Source organism: Alligator mississippiensis, chromosome 3, assembly GCF_030867095.1.
Source record: "Alligator mississippiensis isolate rAllMis1 chromosome 3, rAllMis1, whole genome shotgun sequence".
In the NCBI taxonomy this organism is placed as follows: domain Eukaryota; kingdom Metazoa; phylum Chordata; order Crocodylia; family Alligatoridae; genus Alligator; species Alligator mississippiensis.
In genome coordinates, this window is record NC_081826.1 from 271,924,725 (window position 1) to 271,952,660 (window position 27,936).

The window sequence follows — 27,936 nt, forward strand, 5'->3', positions numbered from 1 at the left end:
AAAAACCTCAAACTTACCCTGTTCACAGGAAGTTTCACAATATGTGACCTATTACTAGAAATAACCCTGAAATTAAAAAAGTACATGTATAAGATATGATAAACCAGGGCTGTCCAACTTCTGGGTGGTTGGGGGCCACATGCTACACGGACCACGGACCAGGGGGTCAATGGCTGGCTCAAGGGCCTCTGATGTACAGTTGGCCCTCCCTCCCACCCCATCCCTGACTGCTTGTGTAGCACAGACAGCCATCTTCCTTCCCCCTCAAGATGCATGCGGCCTCACCATGCTGCCAGCTGGGCGTGCCATGCTAGCAGCTCCTCCCTCTGCTGCCAACTCCTTCCTTGCTGTGCAAACAGCACAGACACACCACCTTTTCTGCTGCACATGGTGTGCAGGCTGCTCCTTTCTCTGTTGCTGTACATAGCATGGGTACCCTGACCCCATCCCACTGATATGCCCCCTCCCCCAGCAAAGAGTGGGGTTGGGACAAGAAGCCCGGGGGAGGGGGAAAGAGCTTCGAGAACCTGGATGCTGCTGCATTAGAAGCACTGAGGGGACTGGGGGCTAGGCAGGAGCCTGTGGGCCACATGTTAGCTCCTAGCAGGTCTCATGTGGTCCATAGGCTTCCAGTTGGACAACCCTATGATAAATAAGGATTTTTTTTCTTAGGTGTATTGACTAATGATCGCTGGGGAAGGCCAGCTTCAGGGCTTATGAACCACATAAATTCTCCTTGATTAAGAGCCCACAGAGACTTGATTAAAAGGCTTGCTTTGAAATAAGCTCAAGTTAGTGGGAATAATATGATTATTCTTTTAACTTGATTTTCAAGTGATTATCAACCAACAGCAGCCAGGTCTATACCACTGCAGAAGAGGATGAGCAAGTGGGTCCTGTTTATCCATCTGCTTCTTTATTTCCAAGTAAGGTGCCTAGAAAACAGTAATTGTGCTATTTATTATTGGTTAAAATCCAAAGTTTATATTTTAGATATTGCATTACACTACCTCATATGAAAAAAAATGTATACATTGGATTCATCATTAAACCTACGCCCCAGCTTTGCTGACACCTAGCCTTGTACAGTTTTAAATGTGTTTTGACAACAACAAGAATTAATATAGCAATTATTTTCCCTGTAGCAAAATTATAGGCATATAATTAGCATCAAAATGAGTATATTATAGCTAACATTGCTGATTACAGCAAGAACAGTAAAGAACATTTAGTGATGTTTGGCACCTACACTAGGAAATTGATTGGAACTCCAGAAAACAGTCTTCTAGGGTAATTTACCCAAAGTTATTTTAATTGCTTCATGGTATTAGATAGGTAAAATTCCTGCTGGACCAGATCATGTTCCCACTAAAAACTCTCACTGATTTTCTTAGATAATACAGCGGCCCTTAAAGTGGACTTAAAAACTACTTAGGCCAGCACTAATTACACTTCATCCTAATGTTAAACTGTCCACTGTTTCAGAGTATTTTTTAAAACATTCAGTCTAGATTACTACATGTGTACCTGGGACTGCAGCACATTGAGCCAGGGCAATGCAGCCCAAGCTGGCAGAGTGCCCGGGGTCAGCCTGCCAGCATGGAGCTGCTCTGCCCCAGCTCAACATACTGTGGAAGAGCTGGCTGGGGCATGAGGGTGCGATTGCAGGGGGGGGAGGAGGCGGGCACGGGCAGCTATCTGGCAGGCATCCCCACACACTGTAGCACCCGTGTGCCCCAGCCAGCACCAGTCACCATCTACACATGCATTGCGGTAGAGTTAATAACTCTGCTGTAGGATAGTACAGTAAAAGCTGCCTTAACCGACACCTTACAAGCCGGCATACTCCATTAACCAGCATGCTGGCTTCTAAGGTAAAAGCGAAACCGGACGTGCCCACTGTGGCATTTCTGGTTTTTGCCAAGCACCCACAGCCTGGGGCAAAGCAGCCTGTGCTGCTGAGTCCCCACAGTCCGGGGCATAGCAGGCTGCACAGCGCCTGCCTCCCTGTCCCTCAGGAACCGTGGGAGGGGCAGTGATGTCCCGGATGCGGTGGGAGAAGTGGCGGCCTGAAAAGGTAAAGATTCTTGTTTGGGCCTCTCAATTAACTGGCATATTTTGTTATCTGGCACACCCCAATCCCCATGGGTGCCGGATAACAAAGCTTTTGCTGTACTTGTGTCAGGCAGTACTAACTTACAGAGGAGGTAATAATTAGCTTACTCCAGCCCAATAATAGCTCTCCACACATAGATGGTGATGCTTTACTGCGGAGCTAATTAGGCAACTACAGTAAGTGTCTCATGTAGATGCCCCATATGTAACATATATACACACACACACACATATACATATATATACTTGTGTGCGTATGTATGTATGTATATATATTTATTTATTTATTTAATACTAATATGATAATAATGATTTGTACTTCTAGAAGCTAAAAGCACTTTACAAACATGGATTAACTTTACAAAACTCTGGTGAAGTTTCACTTATTTAACAGCCTGGCAAAGTAAAGCAGTAAGATGCCTATTCTTATAGCACTGAATAGCATTTTGCTCCATGAGTAGTTATCAGTTAACGTTAGTGGGACTACGTGTGAAGTATAGTGCTATTCAACAATAGTAAGGATATCATAATCTGTCCTACAGTGAGTATTCAGACATCCCATGGCATAAATCCCAAGAGCCCTAACTCTCAATACCTGCCAACTGTTCTTAAATGAACAAGTTTCTAGTTATAATAGAAATAAAGCCATTGTCCTAGCACATTGTCACAAAATCAATTTCTTTTTCTTTGAAAATAAGAGACTTGGCTTGGCTTTGATATTTCCAGAAATGCAGCAGTTGGCTATTATTCTGTTACAATGTTCTTTTCCACTGATATTATTTCTTATTTAAGCCTCAAAAACCTGAACTGTATTTCATCAGTTCTGTTTTTTGGCTACTGCGTGTTCTTGCTGTTGCATAGCAAAAATAAAGGAGCAGTACCTTCTTTCCACCCCCAAGCACCAACAAATAAAATATCTACGTTTTGCTATAAATTATAGTCAAGATATTGAAAGACTTATATTTACCTGTGTCATCTCTCTAATAGAAGTAATACTATCCAGTGCTTTCATGACTCGGTCATAATTCTTCTTCTGATGTAATATAAAGTAAACAAATGTATTTAAAATATTTTACCTCTTTTTTCTGTGCAAAAAACTGGTTCTGAGCTCCTGTACATTCTGCATCAAACAGTAACTAAGCCCACAGCACAACAACTCAAACTTTCTCAAATATCTATATGCAATTATATCCTTCCATCTCACTCATCAACTCATCCATAGCCCAGGAAAAGTCTGGGACTAAAATTAGGTTTGTGGCTTTTCTTTTAGTTTCATTAGAATTCACCACAAGCAATTAGTATATTAGATCTCTCTCTCTCTCTCTTTTTTTTTTTTTTTTTTTTTACAAACAATTGTAACCATATATGGATCTGGCAACTATTTAACTAAATCACACACATTTAGTCTCATAATTGCTTTCAAATATTCAACATACTACTAACTATGCTAGGCCCATCAGTACATCTAATTAATCAACAGCACATGGTACCCATTCAGCAGACTAAAGGGCTATCAGTGAATCAGTGAAATTCTAGAACATTCTAGTATTCCATTATCTGGCCTCTGCTCAGAAAAAGGTGAAATTTATCTTGATGCAGAGAGTCAAGAAAGCTCACGTGACCCTTTAACACAGGGCTAACACGGGATTCAAAGAGTTTTCTGATTATATTAGTCTTATTCAAACTAATTATAAATAGGATGGAGGTAGATTCTTCTGTGGCAATAGGTGACAGGACTAGGAGCAATGGTCAAATTAGAGCAATGGAAATTTAGGATGAAGATTACAAAGAACTTTCTCAGTTTGAGGGTGATTAAGCAATGAAACAGGCTACCCAGAGAAATTGCGAAATCTCTATCCTTGAACATTTTCAAGAGTAGGTTAGACAGGCACTTTACTGGGATGGTTTAGTCAGGGATGCCATAAGCAGGGGGATGAACTAAATGACAGCCTGAAATCCCTTCTGTTATTACTTTACTATGAAAAATTCTATGAAAAATTCAGGGTTCCTGGAGCAAATTTCAATCAGATAGAATAGTAAGTAATTCCATAATCATGTTATAGCCAATACACTTTATTAATTACTGCTTATGGCAGTATTATGTATTAAGCACTATAGGACACTAAACTGACATTTTGGAGGCAATTATTTTATTAATAGCAACGTGACTATAGTGATAGACAATTCTTTTAAATGTAAACTAACATATATTGTTTTTTAGTGCCACATGATTTAAATGGACCACAAGTTGCCTCCCCTTTTGAGAGGATAATATATACCCAGAAAAGACAACACACATTTTGCATTTACAATATGTACCCACAAACAACAACGTTCAGCCTTAGCCCTGGATGAAAATTTATTTCTAATTACCTTCAAAACAACAATGATTGTTTGCAATACTTTAGGACTAAGTATAGACCATCAAAAAGCCCAAGGCTGAATCGATTCAATCGTCACAGGTTAGTTTAAGCTGCACAGATTTAACTGATAAGCAAATGAACAGACATTCACTTTTGATTCCAGAAATGCAGCCACATGCCTGAAGTGGTGCAGGGGAGTACCGTGGGCACTAGAGCACGCCTCCCTGGTAAGCTGAAACAGACAGCTCAGGCCAAGGCTAGCCAGCCCACCTGTAAAGGTTGGACTTGGGGAGGTGCAAAGCATCCTGGGATGCTGGGGAACTGTGAGTTAACTTGAATATAGAGGGGATCTGGGACAGAACTTCAATAAAATCTATTTAACCTAATCAGTTAAGTCTGATACTGCTTCCATCCAGGTTCATCTTACCAGTTTTGGCAATTTTGGAAACGGTTTATGTGCACTGAACTTCCGTTGTGTTACAGATGTGAACCGGTTTCCAGTCACTTATAGTGGTTTATGTATAATTTCTGTCCCTAGCCATACGGTTCAGTGGCACAATTTTTGAGCATATACCATATTTTAAATAGACATTTGTGATAGTAAAGGCACATGGTCTGTGAAGCAAGATCTGGGTTTTGCATTTAAAATATGACCAAAAAAATTCCTGCTATATTTTGAAGAGATAACTACTTACCCTTGGATTAAAGGCCAGCATCTGAGGATCATTAGGATCAACTACAGAAGGATATGGCTCAAAAATGACAACTTTTCTAGGCGATTCTAATGCAGATCGACACATGGATACTAATAAATCTACCACCTAGAAATAAAGAAAAACCAAGATAAAGAATGGCTCTTACTCAGTAAACTATTTCTTTTGAGCTTTCAATAATTTATTCTTCTATCTAGAATTATCTTTTTTCATCTTGTAGTATAGAATTTGTTTCTTTAGGAGCATTAAGCCTTTTATTATTACACCAACAACTGCTTTGTCCACAATGTATGTATGAGAACTAAATTCTAATCTGTCATTTGTATATTCTGTTAATAATTGTAAATTACACCAGTTGTAAACCTGAATGTTGTGATAACTGTGTCCTGTGAGTGAGCTGATATTCTTTTCTGACGGCATCTTTTGAAATTCCACATAACCCAGTTTTGAAAATCTTTGCATAGCAGGGTGCCTCAGATTAACTGGTGTTATTTACTAACTGATTTGTAAACCTATCCATTGGGACTGGGCATATACAATAACATCTAATTTTTATAAGGCATGTAGTAGTTACAATTGCAAACTAAGGTAAGAATTTCAATTTCAAATAATAAGATTTATTTTCTTCAGAAGTAAAATGTTTTTAGCCATGCTAAATAAACTGTATGGAACTTCCTGTCCACATCTCTTGAGACTTAATTTATTAAGAAAAAAATACACATTTTACTAAGTGTATGAGGATCTTCTAAAGAGCAAAATTTATCCTACACTGTTTCTGAGGAAGTAAAATTGAAAGATCAAGTAAGCACTGTACATTGCAGCACTTTTGCCTGAGATGACACTTGGGTTTACTTGATAAATGATGCAATGCTATGAGGGAATAAGTGGTTTGTCTAGAATATCGACCAACCACTTTGTCTGTTCACAGAAACCCATCTGTTGTATACCATGGACTTATATCATACACAAGCAGGACACAGTGTTTTATTTAAAAAACGTCATGTTACTGAAGTAGAGAACACAGCCATAAGTAAAACTGTAACAGCCTGGTTCATATCCGACTGAAGTCTATCCATCAGCTTTAACAGGTTCTGTATCAGGCCACAACAGACAACTCCTGTAAAAGACTTCCAATGAATAAAGTGGGACCAAGATTTGCCCCAAAATTTATTGCAAGGTAGAGTATATTAATTTATAATATAAGGCAAATCTGGCTGTCTTAGACGTGTGAGGTGATCTCTGGGCGTAACAGAATTGGGAGCAGGTATGCAATCTCTGGCTTGTGTTGAAGATTCTAATAAATAATGGGAGTAGAGTAAGACTGGGATTAGTTCATATGAAGAACACAACTGCCCATTGTCCTGAAGAATGGAGTTGCAGATATCCTAGTGAATACTGAATCCTCTAGAGCTGCAATAGTGGATTTAACAGCCACTTCAAGCCCAGATTGAGGATTTCTTCCTTGTTTTGCAGAGAATTAGCATAGCCTGGCATGTCTGTACTGTGTGATGATATTGTATGTGTTTGGGGGAGGGGTTAAATAAAGCTTAAAGTTAAATCAGCACATGCATAAGTAAAAATGAGCCTGGAAAAAAAGGAATTACCAAATAGGAAGACAACAATTTGTTAGGAGGCAGGAATTGGTATTACTAGTAGAGTAATCCAAAACTGTGAAACCATATATATTTAACAACATGTGCATAATGGTTAATGCTTTTGATAGGGGCTCTTCTGGCCTTCCTGACAATGTTTCTTCTATAAAAATGGTCTATTCAGTGCAAGATTTCAAGGGCTAAGGTAAGTTTTGTTTTATAGGTATCTCTGATTCCTCTCACTGTTCCAGATAAACTAGATTCTGATTCATAGTGCAAACTGTTCTAAAAGTTACCAGATTTGATCACTTGAAGGAAATAAAAATGAGGGTCCTTTAGGGAATCAGCATGAAAATGAGAATCATAAGGAAAGGGAGAGGGAATTATTCTGCAGTGAGTCATACTGTTTTCCATTCTCCTCCTGTGCTCCCTTAGCATGAATGGAACTCTTTTTTTCTGATTAAAAGTAAAAGTATTCTGGTACTTGAAATTACTAGATATCTCATACATATTGAACAATAAAATTGCTTAAGTAATTCCCTCCCTTAAGTATCTTAATGGAAAGTTGAAAATCACATTACATTTCAGGATATTCTATTTTCTTTTTAGTGTACAACCCTTACAGACAAAGAGAATGTTTCAAAATTAAGCATCTGGGATGGGATATGCAAAGGAGCCCAGGAGAATAATGTGTTTAACTCCCCATTCCCCCCGCATCATGCCCCCTTCCCCCAGAGTGCCAAGGAAAAGGTTGAGTACTTGGAGTACTGGAGTACTTGGACTACTGTCCTAGTACTTGGAAGCCCTGCTTCTCTCTACTTTCTTCATTAAGTTGAAGTTCATAAGAGATTATTCAACATAACATTTAAAAAAGGGGATATTTGGAAAATCCAAACTCTGAAACACAGTAGCTTAAATTCTTCTGTGTTGTACTGTTTTAATTCACACTACTGGTGAGGGAATTTAATTCTTCCTCTCTTCACACTGTTGCTGGTCTATTAGCATCACATGGAGAGAAGGGCATAGACTGATCTTACATATACTCCATTAATGCCCTGTGGGACTGATGGCAACTGATGTAACTTACTGAACCTTGAAGTCTACTTTAAATTCAGCTGAGCTGGCCCCTCCTCTCCCAGTCTATCTCTATTTCAGAATGGGAGCAGAGGGAGCTCATTCTAGGGGTTCCCCAGGCAGCTTTGGAGGGTGGCAGGGGCCTCAAATATACCTGCCACACCCTCCAGCAGGGGCTGAAACCCCCCCAGACCAAGCTCCTTTCACTCCCTTTCCCCACTCTCATTCTGAAAACAGTGACAAGCTGGAAAGCAGTGCCAACAGAAGATACCGACGATGCTGTTTTGAATCGTCTTCATCTAGCCCCTCATGCAAGGAGGGTTCAGATTTTTGCCCAACCAGACATTTTTGAAACAGTCTGCAACCATGTACTTGTGTTTGGTCATGGCTATATAGACCACTTTCTGTGGCCAGATTGGGCAAAAAATGTCACTTCTGTCTGCACCCTTTCAGGGGGTGCAGTGGTGCAGCTACGCTCACCTTTGATTCTTGGACCACCTAAGCGTTAAAACCAACTGCCTCAGAGGGGCAGTGGTATCACTATTTAGGTTGTGCTGAGATTCCTGCTAATCTCTCTGCACTCCAAAGACATTAACAACTCTCTCTCCACTTTTCAAACTATATTTTCTTCTACAATTTTGCTGTCTGTTAGCCATTCCTGGTAAAGTCTCTCTTTGGTTACACAGCCCTGAAACTCACATGTGGTGATATTAACTCAGGTGTAGAAATGACTGGCAGCGAAGTATTGGGGGCACTGTCGAGATGCTCAAGAAGGCTAGATTTTGATTTCTGAATCTGAATAAGAGATATACATTGAACTATAATGACTACAAGACTAATGGCATAATTGACTATTTTTGCCTAGTTCGTTGTTTAAAAAAAAAAAAAACTTTATATCATCATGGCATCCATTCATCAGTGACTCATGGTTGGTATTGCAGCTATATAAAAGCTTTAGCTACACACACACACACACACATGCTAGTACATTAGTGTATATTCCAATTGTTGTACTTGTTTTTTCTGTGATTTTAAATTGAATAATATAGTGCTAGCCCCCTAGCATGTAGACAAAGTTTCTAGTTTTCTTTAACTGGAGGAAAACATGAGTTGTGTTACATATGGTGATCTGCCACACCATCTGCAGCACCCTTTTCATGGGGACATCTAAATTTGAGATACCTCGGTCCAGATCTACAAAGGGAGCTCACTGGCTGAAGTGAGACTTAAGAGAAATTTAGGCCCCTGACTCCAAGAGTGAGATCCACAAACCCCAAAGCCTCTGGGCCACACATCCTCTTGCTTGTTCTTTTCCTCCTGTACTTACACATCTCCCTCTTGGGTGGCCAGAGTATCACCTTGAAAAAGAGGGCTAGAGAGAACTGTACTAGGATGACAAAGAGATACAGGTTCAAATCCCCTTTCAGCAAAGGAAGCTTAGAAGCTGAGTCTTTTGTTTCTTCAGTACATGCCCCTATTATACAGCTAATGGAGTTAAAACAAAAAAGAAGTTTGACTGTGAGTCATTTTCATTTTGACTGAGTCATTTTCAAATGCACATTCACTTTTTCTTTCAGCATGGTTGTGAATATGTAGCTATGTTTCTGCCTACCCAGTGAGTAGCCTACTAAACATGCTCAGTCTATGTACTCATGCTTACATGTCCACAGTGCCAAGACCACCACTTATATGGCCAGAAAACTGCTATTTAGGTGCACAAAAAACTCAGCATTCTGCCATAGGTGTGGGTGTGAGGGGGCCTGTTTTGACAGGAAGAACACCTAACACATATGATATTGCTCTTCACAAATTACACCAACATTAAAAACCATGGCTGGAAGAGGGGATGGTGGTCATGCAAATTCTTATATAATACCATACACGTTATAGTCAATCACCAAATAATTTTGGAGATTGAACGTATTTAGTTTCCTCAACCTGAATGGGTAGGGATTACTCTAACTGCCTCCCCACAAGCTACAGGCAAAGCTAGTTTGGGGAGGTATTCCCCCAAATAGATCTTCCTGTTGAAGCTATGCTACTGTATAGAAAGAAATGCATATTTCAATAGGTGAGGGGGAGTAAGTGCGCACAAAAAGATAATGACTGTAAGCTTATAATGAGAGTGCTCATCTGGGAGGGGAATACCTAGGTTTTGATCCCAGTGCCCAGGTCTGTTTATGCATTGTATATTTAATAGTTATTAGATAAAAGAAATAAATAACATTTATAAAATGAACACTATCATCTAAAAATTGTCTCCAAAAAGACAAATGGAAGAGACTGTCTGATTCATTTCAGCAATCCAGGTTTCCAAATTGTACTTATCAGGAGTTCAGCCTAACTGCACTGGCAGAGGTTGTTAAAAATATCTAGCATTGGCCTAGTACTGCTTCATTTCCTATAATAGAAGCAGAATAAGGAGACCACCTTTTGAAATACCATCTATAAAGTATGTGCATCTCTATGACTCACTGCATACAATGCTTAAACATTAAAGACCAGATATCAGTGGAAAGTTACAAAAAATGAATTAACAAGAGTGACTGAACACTGTATATAATGAAAGGCAGTTTTAACATTAAATAGCTGTACCTGAGCCCCAGTTGCAATTTCATCTGCAGCTTCATTCATCACACCTAGAGTTTGAAAAGCAAATACACAGAGTTCCCGTTCACACACAGTGGGCTAGGAAAGAGAAAAAAAGTGTGTTTTTATTCCATTTTTTACTATTATTTTTGTCATGAAGCACCTCAAATATCAACTATATATATTAATGCCTTTTGAAACAATTTTTATTCTCATACACAAATTAAAGTGAAGACAAGGTTGTGAACACACATCAATAGTTTACAGTATGACATATTATATGCAGAGCTATTGTAATTAATTAAAAGCCAAGAATTTTAAACTTGGGAAACTCAAAGTTCAAGTTTAATCCAGAAATCCGAACATGTTATGGTATAGAAATTTATATCTGTAATATCAAGTAACCTTAAATCTACCTTAACAGTTCTCATGTAGCTTAAGTTCACAGCAGTCTTCTGTACAGATTACACTATTTTTTTTCAATATTTTTTTCCTGGACAAACAACAGCACCTCTTTAAAACTGAAAGTGTCTCCACTGCAATTTATTATGTTGTTACTGAAATTACATGCAAAAAATAGGATTGAAATTTCATTCCAAATTTCTTAAAGCCTTCATTTTTTAGGGAATTTAAATGTAATTTCATTGTAAATTCACAAAAAAAAATCATTCTATGGTATTTTCATAGAATACAGTCTATATTCATGTTTTCATGACGTCTATATTCATTTTTGGGGAAAATATACAGTATCTTCTTGTACGTAAGAGATTGTTTTTAACTGCAGAACTCACATAAGCCTGCACTATAGATCATGGGACTGTTGTTTCCTTTTTATTAATGATTAATTCATTATGCTGTCACAGACATTTACCAAACAGAAACAAACTTATCAACAATAAGTTAGCACAAAATAAGAATAGTAACAAAAAAAAGAAGATAATTAAGTTTTCAGTAAAATGAATAGGTAAGCCTTCTGCAGAATTTTTAATAGAATACAATTTATTAGAAAACCATGGCTCAATGCTGAAAGACAGTTAGTAGAATTACATATTTAAGGCCTACTTTATGAACCATACATTTTAAATGTTCAAGATTAGTGAACAGTCATTTAGGACAAATAAACATGTGGAAATAGGATAAAACCCTTCTTGGAATTTATTATAATAAATGAGAAAATTCAACTTTAGTAACTTCTCATTTATCACTTGGTCAGCCTATGAAATTAAACAACTACTTATGAAACAAAATTATGTTAAGTACCATTGAAGTTTTACCACTGAACCAGTGTGAATTTCAATGCCATGATAACCACAGAGGTATCAAGTCCATGACTATGTATGCAGAAAGCACTCAGAAAAAATGAAAAATATATCAAATGCTATAAGAAAAACAAAATCTGCCTAAATTCTGTTTCAGGAAATTGCTGCACTAGTAATAAGCATTTGCTATAGTTCTGCTCACTTGTTTCTTAGCCCTTAAATTATGTGTTGCTTGGGTTTCAAAGATTTTAGACTTCAATAACCACCTAAAGCCTATAGCACTGAAATATTCTCATAGCAATTGCTTTAGAAGACCTATCATCTTTCAAGTCTAATAGTGTGTCACGCATTTGATTTATTTTATCTGCTATGTTACATTGCATTAGGTAGCAGACGAAGCCTAGCATGATCCAATTCGCTGTACCACTGCACACTAGACAAAAAAGTATGCATTATTGCCATTATTCCTATGCTTAAACATTCAGAGGATAACTTAGCCGTTCACTTAAGTAGCTGAGCAACTGTGCAGGCATTCCCACATTGATTGTTTTTGTTTAATCAAAAGTGCATTCAGATACAGTGTGTTTAGACTGACCGACATACAAAGCAAAGGCATTAAAGTTACTGAAGACACTTGTCTGCAGCAACAACAAAGCAAAACATTATTACTGGTAACATTTCCCAGGGAATGTTTTCCAGATAATATATTCAGATGATACCCCCCATAACAGCAACTACTCTTAGGAGCAACGTAGCAGTAAGCCATGTGTTGCTGCTAACATGTGTTGACAATACTTTCATGTGTGTATTTGGGGAAGGACAATATTATGCATTAAATGCATTAAAAATGTATTTTCAGTCCATGTTTGAAGGCTGTATATTTTGTTTGTTTTTGTTCATACCTTTTTAACTTCAATGACAAATAAACTTTCTTTGAATGAAGTTTGTATCAAAGGACATACGCTTCAATAATAAGCCTTTAATATGTAAGATCCTATCTTTTTACTTTTCCAAGTGCCTCCAACACAGAAAAGAGGACCAGACTTAGCCCTAAACTGAAAATAAAGAAGAGCTAGGAAAAAGTCTTTCTTGTAACCCATAAATAAAATCTGCCATGTCTTTATAGATAAGGAGGTAAAAAGAAACAACACATCCACTTTTTCAAAATCCTTTGCTTGCCACTGTTTAATCATGCAGTGGTCCTGAGAAAAATACAGGAAACTGATCATTAAATGTACTGCATAGTCAAGTAATGTAACAGACTGTTTAGAGACCACATCTCTTTTGTGAGTAAAAAGTGATTAATTTTTATGCTTATCAATATGCCATTATACATACTTAATCTCTGACAAACTGCTAATGATCTGGCCTTGAGACTATGTCACAAAAATAAAGAAAAGGAAGACAACTAACACACTTTTACATTACCAGTTTTTCAGGGACCTGAGCCTGGTGGAACAGGATTGCACTTAGATATCCAGATACAACTTGTATCAACAGCAAATCTTGTTTTAAAGACTTCAAGAGATAGAGGATTCACTGCATCCCTAGATATATTGCTCCAAAAGTTAGCTGCCCCTATTATTAAAAGTTCTGCCTTATTTCTGGTTTGAACTTGTCTAGCTTTAGCTTTCAATCATTAGTTCATGTTAGATTTTTTAAATCACAAATTAAACAGCTAATTTAAGCAATCTCTTCTCCAGGAAGATACTTTCAGACTAAACGTCTGCATAGGTATCTCACTGTCCTCCTGAAAGTCTCTTTTTAAAATTCTCTTCTGCTCCAACTGTTAGTCAGCTCCAAGCATTCAGAAGTTGTAAATTAGTATTGTAAAAATCATTAAGTTAGTTTGAAACATCCATGAAATTTTAAAAAGTAATGCATTTGGGGTTCTTTTGATTTGCCTCCTGCTCCTGAACTGTAGGCCTTTGCTGCTGTTTTAGTTAGAAGCTTACTTAAAAATTAAATTTTGGGCATTTTTGTGTAATAAATCATGTCCAGGAGCTAGGACTTTTAGAAAGCCACAAGGCGTGTGAAAAAATGGTAAGAGTTGGCAACACTGTATGAAGTATACAAAAATCTTTTGAAAATGGTTAGGTAGCTGTTGTGACGTGACTACTGCTTTTCGTGCTGACTTGTGTTCAACATGCCTTTTTGTGGTATCTTCTTCTTTCCTTTCAGACACTCTTTCCTTGAATTATTAACTTCTTATGGTAGAACTGTCTTTTGTTCCATGTTTGTACAGAATTACAAGGATTGGCGTGCTTAGCCACCATACAAATAAATAAATATGATGATTAACATCATTACTTCTACTAGTAGATCTGTTAATATAAAATCAATACTAATTCTATCTATCTATCTATCTATCTATCTATCTATCTATCTATCTATCTATCTATCTTGTAAATTGGTTTCTAACAACTTTGTTGTGTGACAAGACCTGAGAGATGTGGTATCTTAGTTAAGATTTGTGATATACAGGCTATTACAGATTTAGATCATCAGCTTGAATTGTACCCTGAAATGAATTGGAAGGAATCCAGAGCAGTTTATGGAGTACGTATGCTAAAATTCACCACTAAGTATATGTGCAACTGCATTCTGTATTCTGAAGAGCAATACTGTCATTCTCCTGAGATAAAGCAAGCCAATGACAAATAATCAGCCATCTGAAATATATTTTATTTTTAACCAGGATGCAGAAAATAAATGTAAAGCCACTTACATTACTTCCCTAAACCTGTTATCTGAGTGAGAACCATCAGTGCTGAAAGGCCATTCAGAGGGATAATTATTCCAGTGAGGAAAAGCTAGGGGAGAGTAAGAGCTTAGGCTGCTAACAGGCTGAGATTGCAGGGGCTAAGAAATAGAAGGCACAAATGGTATCATTTTAGAGTCCTGTAGGGATATCTGAGGGGTTTTTTTTCAGACATTCCCATTCTACATTCTAAATCACCCTCCTGGGAGTGCCACAGCTGTTCTGAACAAAAAAGACCAATTGCAGAGTTTTCTGTGTGATACAAGGTAAGTGGCTCTATTGCAAATGGTGGCCATAAAAGGCTGATGGGCAAATGTTACACCTACAAACAGATATTTCTACGTGTGGGATCAAGTGAGTGTCTAATATAGTTTCTAGATAATTTTTCAATTAAAAAAAGAAACTCTTATAGTTCATGTTGATTTATCTTGTTATGTACAAAAGCTTTATGCAGCTGTGATTAGAAGAGAAATGTGTCATCCTCTCAAGTAATCTAAGGGATGCCGGAGAGACACTAATGAGCCAGGAACATGACTGGCACACCTAACTACTATTGATCTAAAAAAAAAAGTACAGGGAAGGCTTCTTTACAGCAGATGTCATAAATGGTAAAGGTGAAACCTTTAACAAGCTTCTCACTTTTTCCAGTGAAGGAGTTGGTACTGAAGATGAGGCTTATTTTCAGATACAAGTTCACTCTACCTCTCTCTTTTAACCATGTAATTGTTAGGCTTTTCCTTAGGAAGAAATTGTCTCTGGTTTTATTTTGATTCCATGTTATGAATGTCAATATGATGGTGCAAACCCTAGTATTCAGAATATACTGAAAGAAACATGAAGAAAATGTATGTGTTTGTAGAATTTGCTGCAAGTGAGCCTGGAGCTTTGAATGTATACTTCATGATTGGTTTGATGTACAGATGAATTCTTAGACTGACTAGTGAGAATGGTTCAGTAGTCTCCAGTTATGAATCCAGCCCACCTAAAGACCAATTATATTCTAAACAACTGACATGCTAGGTGCCTGTCCACAAGCATGGAGGGTGCTCCGACGTGATGTAATGGCAGAGCATGGCAATTCATTAATTGAAACGGAATCTAGAATATTGATTCCCCACCTGTGTTGCCTATGGAAGTACGAGGATACAGTGCAGTACAGATCCATTTACAATGACATTCCTCATAGCCACAACAAACTGAAAAGTCATAAATGACATTGACAGTGGGAACAAAGTATACTGCTTTCCACAGTGCATTGCTGATCAGTACTGTTGTCCATGGGCCTATTATAGTACACTGATCAAGGCTTAACAGGGTTTTCCTTTGGCTCTCAGGCCAGACCACTATGAAAAATAGTATCCAAGTTGAAACTTAAGTGCCAACTTTTCAAATGTCTGTATTGAGACTTCTTATATATATGTGCATCCAAGGTGTTTCCATAAATCCTACAATCTTGGCTGCATCTACACATGAGCATTACTGCAGAGTAGACTAATTAGCTATGAAGTAAACCCTCACCGTCTATACGTGTATTGGTATTAGGGTGCAGTAAACTAATGAACTCCACCATAAGATAGTACTCTCAGGGATAGTATTGTCTTACAGTGAAGTAATTTACTAAGCTGAAACATACATGTAGCCGCTGACAGCAGGAACAATTTACAGCCAGTCAGCCCAGGCAGCATGGGGCCAGAATCCTGCCTGCTGCCTAGCCACATGGCTCTGCGATTGCAGCAACCTCATGATCCAGCCAGCCCTGATGCTACCCGACACAGCCACCTAGAGCCTGGGACTGACCTTCCATGCTCGTTGCTGGCCCAGGGTTGCTCCAGCCGAGCTCAAATTGCTGCTATCTTGGGTGCACATGTAGATGCTGTACCCAGGAGCAGTTTACTCTGGCTTGAACTGCTCCAGAGTTTACTGCTTCATATTAATTGCATGTGTAGATGCACCTTCTGACTGCATAACTACCAGTTGGGAAACAGGTATTAATTGCTCTTTGTACACATTTTGTATGGACAATTTGCACGTCCTGCTTAAATATTTAGGAACATATTCTGCTCCAAAAAATCAATCCTCATTAATTACAATAGGAGTAGGAAGAAGCATCATTTGTGGTTATAGGTCTGAACAGTGTCTTCTCCTCCCTCTGTCAGAACACATGGAGACATTCAATTAAATTAATGAGGGAAAATTAAAACTCCCCTGTCTTTACACATAGCATAATGAGATTGTGGAACTCATTGCCACAGAAATCTCAAAGGTAAAGAACTTTACATGTATATGGTTACTGAGAGTATGAAGGGCTACAATTGACAACAACAACTTCTGTAGAAGGATAGTAAATTTTGCACTTCTGGATTCAAGCCACTTTATCAGAGCTCAAAAGGAAACCTACTGTGGGAGGCAGACTACCTCCCACCTGCTTGTTAAAGGGTTCTTATACTTATGGAATACTTATTACTAGCCTGGAATGGATAAAAACCCACTTTATTTTAATTTGAGAAAATCAGATTTTTTAATGTCAGATTTTAAAATATAAATTAAGCACACATTTCTAAAAATAATTCTATGTAAAATTAAAGTTTAAATTATGACAACTTGTATTAAGGCCTGAACTTATTTTGTTAAAATCATTTATATTAAATAACCTGGAAACAAAGTATTTCTTAAATCACTAAATAAGCTCTTGAAAGTAAGAGCCCCTTCTGCAGGGATTGAGAGAATATGTTTTTGATTTCAGTTTATTTAAATAATTCAGTTCAAAGTTAAGACATTTTGGAGTTTAAAAAGTAGGAAAGTTTGACTTCCTACTCCAATCTATGAATAAAAAGCATGTTGTGAGAGGTTGAGCACTACTGATTTGAAAATCTTGAAGGACATGGTGAACATGAATAATTAGTTCAAGTTCTCAACTACAGATTGTTGTTTATTGAGTCAGTTGGTTTTAAACATAACATGTTTAATGACTTTTTGAGCCTATCCAGCACATATATGGTAGTTTTATTTAATAATAAACAATTTAAAATGCTGTTTTGTGCAGTTTACTTGAATGCCATTTTTCATCCAAATGCACCTTGAGACAATGAAACAAAAAATAAATATGATTTTGTAAATGATGCAAGATCCTTTTATTATTTCTACAATAAAAAGAGTAAATAGATATAGATATCTAATTGCTTAAATCAATGGTGTTCAAACTTTTTCACCAGCAGGCTGGATGGGCAGTGCCCAGGCCATCTGCAGGCCAGATCCTGCTGATGGTCCCAATCTGGCATGATGTGGTCATGGCAGAGCCCCATATAGCCATGTGGAGGGGGTGTGGTTCAGCCCCAACTTGGCCCTGTGGAGGGCAGGGGGGCGTGGCCCAACCCCGCGGGGCGGGAGAAGAGGAGTGGCTCAGGGGCATGGCCCAGCCCTGTGGGGGAAAGGGGACATGGCTCAGCCCTAACCCAACCTTACAGAAGGAATGGGGTTTGACACAAACCCACTGGGGTGGGAAGGAAGGGACCATGAGCCAGCCCCAACTGGGTCCCCCAGGGGAAGGGGGCATGGCCCATGCAGCCTCGGGGAAGGGATGTGGCCCCACCTCATCCAGCCATGGGGGTAGGGGGAGGCGGCGTGACTCAGCCCCAACCTGCTGTGGGTGCTTGGGGTTTGGGAATTTGGCAGCCAGGGAGGGTGGACATATTTAGTGCCACCAGTCCCCTTCTGCAAAATTTCCCAGTATGTGGGGAGCCCTGCAGGCCAGGTACCTATGGCTTTGTGGGCTGAATTTGGCCCATGAGCTGGAAGTTGAACACCCCTGGCTTGAATAAATGGCTCTGTAGTACATCCTCTCCATTGGAAAATAATCCAAATTTAATGGAAAGATTGCATCTATTTGTGAAGCCACATGTATTAATGAACACCAACCAATAAGAATCTACCTACCTTTACACTAGGGTCAGACATTCAAAAAGCCTAAGCCTGAATTGATTCAATGTCTGCAGGTTAATTTAACCTGGCTAGGTTAAACCGATTTGTAACTGCACAGATATATCAGACATGCAGACAAATGCCTGCAGTGGCTCAGGCTAGAACCTGGGGGTCACTAGAGCACCCCTCCCTTCACTTGCACAGTGCTGAGCTGAGGGGGGTGTAGCCAGGCCCTAGCAGGACACTCTGATTATTCCCCAACCCACCAGGCAGCCCAGCAGGGAATGTTTATCACTCCAACTCAGTGCTTATCAACCCACTGAGAAAACAAAGCCTCTCTCCATTAACTAATGGAGCTCTTCTTAAACAGCTCTTCCAAAGAAGGACATGAAGCTACCCGTTGATTAGCTCCAAAAAGCCTTTCTGCCTGTCATCTCCCACAGCATGGACCATAGCCAGCATGTGGTCTACTAGCTAATGCTGAGGTGTCTGATTAAGGCAGAGGGGAGTGGGGAATAATCCCTGCTTAGCAGGGAGAAGCCAGGCAGACACTCTGTGCCTGCAAGTCTCTGCCAGAGCTCTGGCCAGGGAGCAGAGGGGAGAGGCCAGCTCTGCTGTGGAGCAGAGAGCCCCACCCAGCCCAGAGAGCATACCAGGATGCTGTGGGTATCTGGTTTATCTTAAACCAGGAAGGGGTCTGGGACAGATATTGCATAAACCAGTTTGACCCAAATCAGTTAAGCCTGGTACTACACTCAATCAGGTTTATCTCAAAACAGTTTCAGCTATTTTCATACAGTTTTATGTGCACTGAACATCTGTTCTGTTACAGGTTTAAACCAGTTTCTGATCACTTAAACCAGTTTATGTATAACATCTGCCCCTAGCCTTAAGGAAATAACTAATAGCTTGAATCTATTTCACCTTCACAAGCATAAGTGGCATTTATATAGCCACATAACTTCAGTTTTCAGCATTTACTGTATGTACTCAAATCTAAGAGGACCCTGAATTTAAGATACCACCCCCATCATTAGATTCAATACATAGAAAACTTATACATTTGTTATACTTTTCCATGTATAGAATATAATTATTGAGAGTTCAAGCAGTTTGCCCCATGGTTTGGCCTGTTCTCTTGCCAGACTAAGGTCCCCCTTCCTTCCCGAGCCTCTGTTCCCCACTACCCTCGAGGTCTCTGCTTCTCAGCTCCCTGCCAGCCTCTGCTCCATGTTTAAAAACCCTTCCTTGGGTTTAAAAAGATTGAAAGCCACTAGTTTAATCCTTTATGAATTCAATGGAACTCCTGTATAAAAAGATTCCTGAAAAACTGGAAGTTAAGTGATTCGAGAGTGCAAATTTCATGTGTATACTACTTTGTACTTCTATTGACCTTTCCGTCACAGGACCCATGCAAGTGTGCATTTGCAAACAAATTCAAATGGGAGCCTCACTAGTGCAAAATCTGGCTGCCAGAGACACAAATGAAAGCAATCAGGGAGAAGTCAATACCAAGGTGATGACAATAACAAAAAAGTTCAAGTGTCATTATCCTCAACTTTGATCTCTCCAACTCTGCTATGAGAACAAGGTATTACTTCTGAAAAAGTATTTATTTGGAGATCACGGTGTGCTAAAGAGGCTAGTGAGAAAATACCCATAGCAGCAGCAGCAGAATGATCAGTCCAGCAGCACTAGAAGTTGCTACTTTGGTTAGGAATATGAGTAACTTTTTTTCTTACTTCATGAAAAAGAAAGAAAAGACTTCATGTGCACATTCAACTGGTCTAAGCAGCAGGGCATGAGACAACTCTATGATGTCAGGGAGGCCTGTTCTTTTTTACGGAGGAGCAAGTTATCTGGGCCTGGTTATACAGAAACTGACACACTTTACCTGATTTGATCTCTATTATTTTTCCTCTATCTGTATCTGCCATGTCGCTGGAGCACATTCAGCAAGTAGTGCTACTGACAGGAACAACTGGCTTTGTGCAGTGATGAACAACATTGCCTCTTTTTTTTTAAGACTTAGTCTTCTGAAATATGAAAATTAATATTTAACACACTAGATTAAACTTCAGTAGACAATATTGGCCAAAGAGAAAGAGTGAGGAGGGGGTAATAATAGACCCTCTTCCCAAAGGTGTGAGCAACCTTTCTGGAAAATTTCACTGGACTATTGTAAATACATGAGGGACACTGCTGTACCACAGTGGCTAGCAAGGTATAAGAATCTAGACTAATGTATGGCCAGGAAAATAACCTTGCCTTGTTTTCCCTTTGTTTCACAATCTCCATTTCTTCTTTCTCTGTGCTTTCAGAGTTTTATTTTGGGCATATGAATTTATTCATTTCAACTTACAAGGGTTTTAAAGTAAATATTTAATAAATAAACAGATGACAAAGGTTCAGGCAATGATCTCAAACTGAGAAGGGTTGGACCCAGTCAGTACTTGGCTCTCGCATAAACCTGCTATAGTGATGCTGAGGGGCATCTTCCCTCTGAGTAAACAAGTTTGCGCTCAAGTACCAGGGGATAGGATACTGCTAGAGGTGCCTTTTTTAAAGAAAAGAAGTAAAAACAAAGTGTTGAGTACCTGTAGTCATGAAGGCTCCTGGGGCCTTTTGGCAAGAAATTCAGTGCCAGTTCTAAGATCCTTGCTGAACTCCCCATTTAGCATATCTACACTACCCTTTGTAGTTAAATGATCTACTATTACACCTTCCTCCCCTCCCTCACTGTATACTGTTTCTGGCACACTGGTAGCTGCCTCTCAATGGCCTGTTAAAATACACGTATACCAGGGGAATGCAATACTGCCACCATGGAAGTCAACAGGAGTTCTGCCATTTACTTCAACGGGATTTCAGCACAGTGAAAAAACATCATGGATACTAAGCATTCAAAAACTGTAAGGATACCTCTATTATTACAAAATAATCAGCAAATTCTTCAAATACTATATTGCAACATATTTTACGATTTGCATCCTGTTGCTGAACAGTTAAGAAGTTCAAAGGTGCTATATGTCAAAAGAAAGGACATTTGTTTTGCTCCGCTTTTGCTGTATTTCACTGCTGATTTCAATGCCTGCTTTTTTTTAGAGAGAATTTAATCTGAGATTTCAACACAAGATGGCACTCTAAAGGAGAGTTCTAAATTCAGAATTGGTAACCCACATGTTTATATCATTATGCTGAATATTAGGCCTGTGCAAATAGGGAAGTATTTGATTCTGATTCGGCCGATTCAGAGGACAGCGATGAACTTTGGAGATTCGGATCACTGTCCCAAATCAATTTGGCCAAATCGGCTTTGCAAGATTCGGTACTGATTCAGAGAGATTTGGATAGGCTGGGGAAAGCCATGAGAGAAGCCCCCAAGGCTGCCCTGCCTGGCCCCACTCCCTGCCTGGCCCCAGCCTAGTCCCAGTATTTAAAAAAAAAAAAAGCCCCATACTCATTGGTTGCAGCAGCAGCAATTGGGGCCTCTGGACACTCATGGCAGAACCCCCCCCCCCCATCCAGCGTGGGGCACCGAGGGGCAGTGGGGATCGTCCCCTTCCCCACTTAGCACCCATGTGGCAACTGCCTCATGGCGTGGGTGCAGCATGGCTTGGCAGGGCGCCACACGCTGTCCAGGAGCGGGGGCCGCTGGGGCTTAGCAGTGCTGGGCTCCAGCTGACAGATGGAGCTGCCCCAGCTCCCCAGACAGAACACAGAGCCCTGCTGAGCAGTGCTGCACCCATGCCATGGGGCAGCTACCGCATGGGTGCCTAGTGGGGGGGGCAATCCCTGCTGCCCCCCACTACCCTGCACTGCACAGGGGGGCTCTGCCATGACCCCTCAGAGGTCCCAATCCCTGCTGCCAGAGCCAGTGAGTAAGGGGCTTTTTTTTTTAAGTGCTTGGAGGCTGGGCCAGGCAGGGGATGGGGCTGGGCAGGGCAGCCATGGGGGCTTCTCCCATGGCTCCTCTACCTGGGATGTGGGCGTAGCAGTGCTGGGAGCAGGGGCTAACCCCTGCTGCTGCTTTCCCCAATCTGCCTGGAGCGAGCCACACCTGAATCCCTCCCCCACCGCCCCAGCTGGGCAAGCAGCAGTAGGGCAGACCCCCCCCCCCCCCCGCGCTCTCAGTGCTGCTGCGCCCACATCCTGCATGCCCCCCTCCCCTCCCCGAGTAATGCATTCCCACACCCTGGCTGGGCAGCTTGTCCTAGCCCCAGCCACAATCCCTCCCTCCCCCACAGCCCTTCCTTCCCCCCCTCCCCTAGCGCCAACAGATTTACCAGCTGGAGGCAGCTGTGTCAGGTGCCTGTTTAGTCTATGGCCAAATCGCTGAAGCAGCCAAATCTTTTCTGAAGCTTTTCCAAATTGATTCAGATGCTTCGAATTGTTTTAGAGCTTTTAACTGGTCTCCTGATTCAATTCAGATTCAGAGATTTGGTCCCCGAATTGGACCAAATCTCCTCCGAATCTAATCAGCTACCAAAGCTTCATACAGCCATACTGAATATCATCTGGTAGGTTCTTGCTCTGTGTAACTGCCATTTGAAGTGAAATCTATTTACATGAAGCTGTTTTTTTTCCAATGGCATTGGCTATTGATGAAGAAGGTCTTTAGCAGAGTTTGTGGACAGTATAAAAGATAATATATTCTATTTTAATTTGGTGTTATATAAAGGCAGAGTATAATAATATATCTTTATTCTACTCGGTTATTATATTTCTGTGTTCTTATTTATTTTATTTCTGTGTTTTGGTTTGTAAAATGCATCTTTTCTAAGGTGTAGATATAAAATAATTTTATCTGCCCCTGTGGCTGAAGAAGATGAAAATCCTCAACACCTGAAGTGTGTGGGTGGCCCAGAAGACAGGAATGTTGCTCCTGGAGGCATTATTCTGACTTCTTCCAATTAGGCTGAATAGTCATTCTGGCTATGGCCTCGCTCTCCATCAATCATTCTGGTATTGTAAACATTAACTTATTCAGGTTCTCCCCCTCCAGTTTCCAGTTCTCACAAGGAACTCTCATATATAAAATCCAGAGACATAACCAGGTAGTTCTGCTCTATGGATACTGGCAGCACATGTGGCAGCATCTGAAATGGGGCTCATGGTGACAGCAGCCTCGTAGCTCAGTGGCTGCTGTTTTTCTGGTGCCTGGTCACTCCCTCACCCCTAGTTATGTAATTGATAAGTTCATGAAGGGAAGTGTTTCTTCTACTTCTTAATTTTTTTTAAATCATTTTGATTACAAATGCCACGCACAGCATCAGGTATCTGTCCACTGATTAGATGCAGAAAATGAATTACCAGGTGATTTTTCTTATTTTTCACAAAGACCCAGCCCTGTACCTTTTCCTTTTAAATCCACACCCTTTTTGTCTCATTTTACTTATGTCCTGGGGTTAGTTTGAAAATCTGTCAACAGTTTTATGCATTGTGTCTTTGAGTCATGTCTTTTTTGTGGTATAAGAATGATGTTCTTTGCCTCAGTGTTCCTAAGCGAGGGGCAAGAAAAGTCTCTCACTGGGATTGTAGAGAGGCAGCAGCAGGGCGCCAGACTACCAAGTGTAGACCCTGAGATGGTGTAGAGGCACTTGGAGGAACTGGATGCCTTGAAGTCGGCAGGCCCAGATGAGCTCCTTCCGAGGGTACTGAAGGCACTGGCTGACGTCACTGCACAGCCACTGGCGGGAATATTTGAACACTCGTGGCGCATGGCCCAGGTCCCGGAGGACTGGAAAAGGGCCAGCATGGTCTCCATTTTCAATAAGGAGATGAAGGAGGACCCAGGCAACTATAGGCCAGTCAGTCTCATCTCCATCCTAGGCAAAGTCTTTGAAAAAATTATCAAGGCTCACATTTGCGAGAGCCCGGCAGGACAAATTATGCTGAGGGGAAACCAGCACGGGTTCGTAGCAGGTAGATCATGCCTGACTAATCTAGTCTCTTTTTATGACCAGGTTACAAAACACCTGGATGCAGGAGTAGAGGTTGATGTTGTTTACTTAGACTCCAGGAAGGCCTTCAATACGGTATCCCACACCATACTGGTGAACAAGTTGAGAGGCTGTGACTTGGATGACTACACAGTCCAGTGGGTGGCAAACTGGCTAGAGGGTCATACCCAGAGAGTCGTAGTGGATGGGTCGGTATTGACCTGGAAGAGTGTGGGCAGTGGGGTCCTGCACGGCTCGGTTCTAGGACCGATACTCTTCAATGTCTTCATCAGCAACTTGGACGAGGGAGTGAAGTGTACTCTGTCCAAGTCTGCGGATGACACAAAACTGTGGGGAGAAGTGGACACACTGGAGGGCAGGGAACAACTACAAGCAGACCTGGACAGGTTGGACATACGGGCGGAAAACAACAGAATACAATTCAACAAAGAGAAATGCGAAGTGCTGCACCTAGGGAGGAAAAATGTCCAGCATACCTACTGCCTAGGAAATGACCTGCATGGAGGCATGGAAGCAGAAAGGGATCTTGGAGTCCTAGCGGACTCCAAGATGAACATGAGTCGTCAGTGTGACGAACTAATCAGAAAAGCTAATGGCACATTATTGTGCATCAGCAGATGCATGACGAACAGAACCAAGGAGGTGATACTTCCCCTCTATCGGGCGCTGGTCAGACCACAGTTGGAATACTGCGTGCAGTTTTGGGCGCCACACTTCAAGAAGGATGCGGGTAACCTGGAGAGGGTCCAGAGAAGGGCTACTCGTATGGTTAAGGGCTTGCAGGCCAAGCCTTATGAGGAGAGACTGGGGCACCTGGACCTCTTCAGCCTCTGCAAGAGAAGGTTGAGAGGCAACCTTGTGGCTGCCTATAAGTTCATCATGGGGGCACAGAAGGGAATTGGTGAGGCTTTACTCACCAAGATGCCCCTGGGGGTTACAAGAAATAATGGCCATAAGCTAGCAGAGAGCAGATTTAGACTAGACATTAGGAAGAACTCCTTCACAGTTAGAGTGGCCAAGGTCTGGAACGGGCTCCCAAGGGAGGTGGTGCTCTCCCCTACCCTGGGGGTCTTCAAGAGGAGGTTAGATAGGCATCTAGCTGGGGTCATCTAGACCCAGCACTCTTTCCTGCCTATGCAGGGGGTCGGACTCGATGATCTATTGAGGTCCCTTCTGACCCTAACATCTATGAATCTATGAATCTATGTTGTAGCCGTATTGGTCTAGAAATTATGTAAAAGGCAAAGATTTCTTAGGGTGATCATCTTTTATTGGCTGAAGTATATATTTGGGATAGAGTTAGAAAAATTTGTATTTCCAGCTTGTTTAACTCTATTCTAACTATATATATTCGGGGGGGGGGGGAAATATGGCCCGCGGGGTGGATCCGGCCCATGAGGCCATTCTATCTGGCCTGCAGGGCCCCTACATTTAGAAAATTAATATTTCTCTGTCCTTTGTTCCTGTCAAAACTCCCCCCACCGCCCACTCCAGCCGGAAGCCCCAGCCAGGTTCCCCAGGTAAGGGGGGAAGGGCAGGGAAGGAGCCCAGGAAAAAGCTGAGCACAGGGTGGGGGGGAAGCAGCCCTTGCCCTGCCTTGTGACTGGCGCCCTGCACTGCAGCCACTTGCAGCCTGCCTGGGGCTGCCTGTGTCTGCTCCGGACAGCCCCATGTGGGCTGCGAGCAGCTGCAGCAGGGAGTACCGGCCATGGGGCAGGGGAGGGGCCGCTTCCCCCTCCCCCCCGTGCTCAGCTTTTCCCTGGGCTCCTTCCCTGTGCGGAGGAGAGCAGCCCTTTCCTGCCCCGTGGCCAGTGCTCCCTGCTGCAGCTGCTCACACCCCATGCAGGGCCATCTGAAATAGGCACAGGTAGCCCCAGGGGGGCTATGAGTGGCTGCAGCGCGGGGTGTCAGCCACACAGCCGGACAGGGGCTGCTCCCCACCCCACCCTGCACTCAGCATCACCTTATAACCCAACCCCACTACCAGCCTGGGCCCCACGCAGCTCCAGGCTCGCCTGTTGGGGCTGTGCATGGTGACAGCAGCTGCGGCCCGCTTGCTTGCCGTGCCGGGCAGTGTTTACCACTGTCGCCTCTGTGCTGCCCAGTGCATGAGCTCTGGGCAGGCAGCAGCAGCCAATATTGCCCAGTGCGGCATGCGGGGGGGCCACAGCTGCTGCCACCTTGCGCAGCCCCGACAGGTGAGCCTGGAGCTGGCATGGTGCTCAGACTGGCTGCAGGGACGGGTTACAAGCTGGTGCTGAGCGCAGGGGAAGTGGCACCTCACTCACCCCGTGGCCGGCACCCTGCACTGTATCTGCTTGCAGCTCATGTGGGGCTGCCTGTGCCTGCTCAGGAAAGCCCCACATGGGCTGCACATGGCTGCAGTAGGGAGTGCTGGCCATGGGTTGGGTGAGGGGCTGCTTTTCCCCACGCTCAGCACCAGCTTCTTCCCTGCTGGTGAGCAGGGGTCAGGGCTGTGCACTACCTCCCACCTGTACTACGGGGCTGGGAGGTACTGGGAGTGAGTGGGCAGGGAGCCAGCAGGAGCATGGGACCCGCACCGGTGTTCCAGGGCCAGTGCCGGCAGGGCCCAGAGCAGGGTGGCAGGAGCACGGGTTTCTGGCCAGCAGGGGCTCTATGGAACCGGGTCAGCTGCCCCTCTACCTACTGGTGCAGCCCAGCCCAGCTTCACAGACCTCTGTCAGCCTGTGCCTCGCTTTGGGCCCCACCAGTGCTGGCCCTGGGACATGGGACCAATGTCTTGGGACCAAAGACATTGGGACATTAGTCCCAAGATGGTGACCTGGGGGCCGGTCACCTGTCAAAGGGCGGGGCTACCCATGCAGCCCTTGACAGCCTGCCAAAACTGGGTAAGTGGCCCTCCGCCCGAAATAATTGCCCACCCCTGATATATTTGTGTGTCAGGTCAAATTAGTTTAGAATTTCATCCACTGAGCAGAGCCCAGTCATTAAATCCATGTGGTGTTACCATCTTTCCTTCCAGACTCATCAGCCTAGGATTTCAGATACTCCCAAATCCATGGCAAGTATCCTATGTGCAAGCCCCAAGCCCAGAGGTTTTGGGGTTCAGGTGCCCCCAACTCTTGCTTGCCCTTAGCCAACAGGCCAAAGAAGCAAGCCAGGGACAAATTCCGCATCTCCATAAAATAGGCATGTAGCCAAGATCTCTCTAGTCAGGTGAGAGGGTAAGGAACTTTACTTGCTTTTTTATTCCATCTTCAAAATTAAGGCCAGTTTTTCTTGTACAATTCTTTTCTCCTATATAATAACTCTTTTTGTTGGTTTTGTCTCCTTACTGATTGCCTGTGCTAAAGAGTAATCTCAGGATTAGTGATATTCTAGGCCAACTCATTCTACAGAAAAAGGGATCTAAAATTATTTCACAAAGCAAGGAGAATCTACCTGAAACTGGCAGAGATTATCCTGCTGCAGCTCTGAGGTCTAGTATAAGAGCAGTAGACCTGAGACTTACAAGGATAAGGAGTTACCCCGGGGCAAATCTTGTTCTGTTCTTTGGGGCAGGCAGTGGGATATCAGAGAGTAACCTGGGGCTCAGTGGTTACCCTGT

At 42.0% G+C, this 27,936-nt stretch overlaps 1 protein-coding gene across 3 annotated transcripts in view; it reads right to left on the reverse strand.

Moving 5' to 3' along the window:
* PARP8 (poly(ADP-ribose) polymerase family member 8) overlaps nt 1-27,936 on the reverse strand; it is a 199,321-nt gene that overhangs the window by 15,651 nt on the left and 155,734 nt on the right. For all 3 annotated transcript variants that reach the window (XM_059725191.1, XM_006264431.4, XM_019496117.2), the window contains 5 exons: nt 10,453-10,545; nt 5,174-5,299; nt 3,083-3,148; nt 868-935; nt 18-66 (listed from right to left, as the gene is read on the reverse strand). In XM_059725191.1, the coding sequence (XP_059581174.1) occupies nt 18-66; nt 868-935; nt 3,083-3,148; nt 5,174-5,299; nt 10,453-10,545 (402 nt within the window). The remainder of the gene's footprint in view (nt 1-17; nt 67-867; nt 936-3,082; nt 3,149-5,173; nt 5,300-10,452; nt 10,546-27,936) is intronic.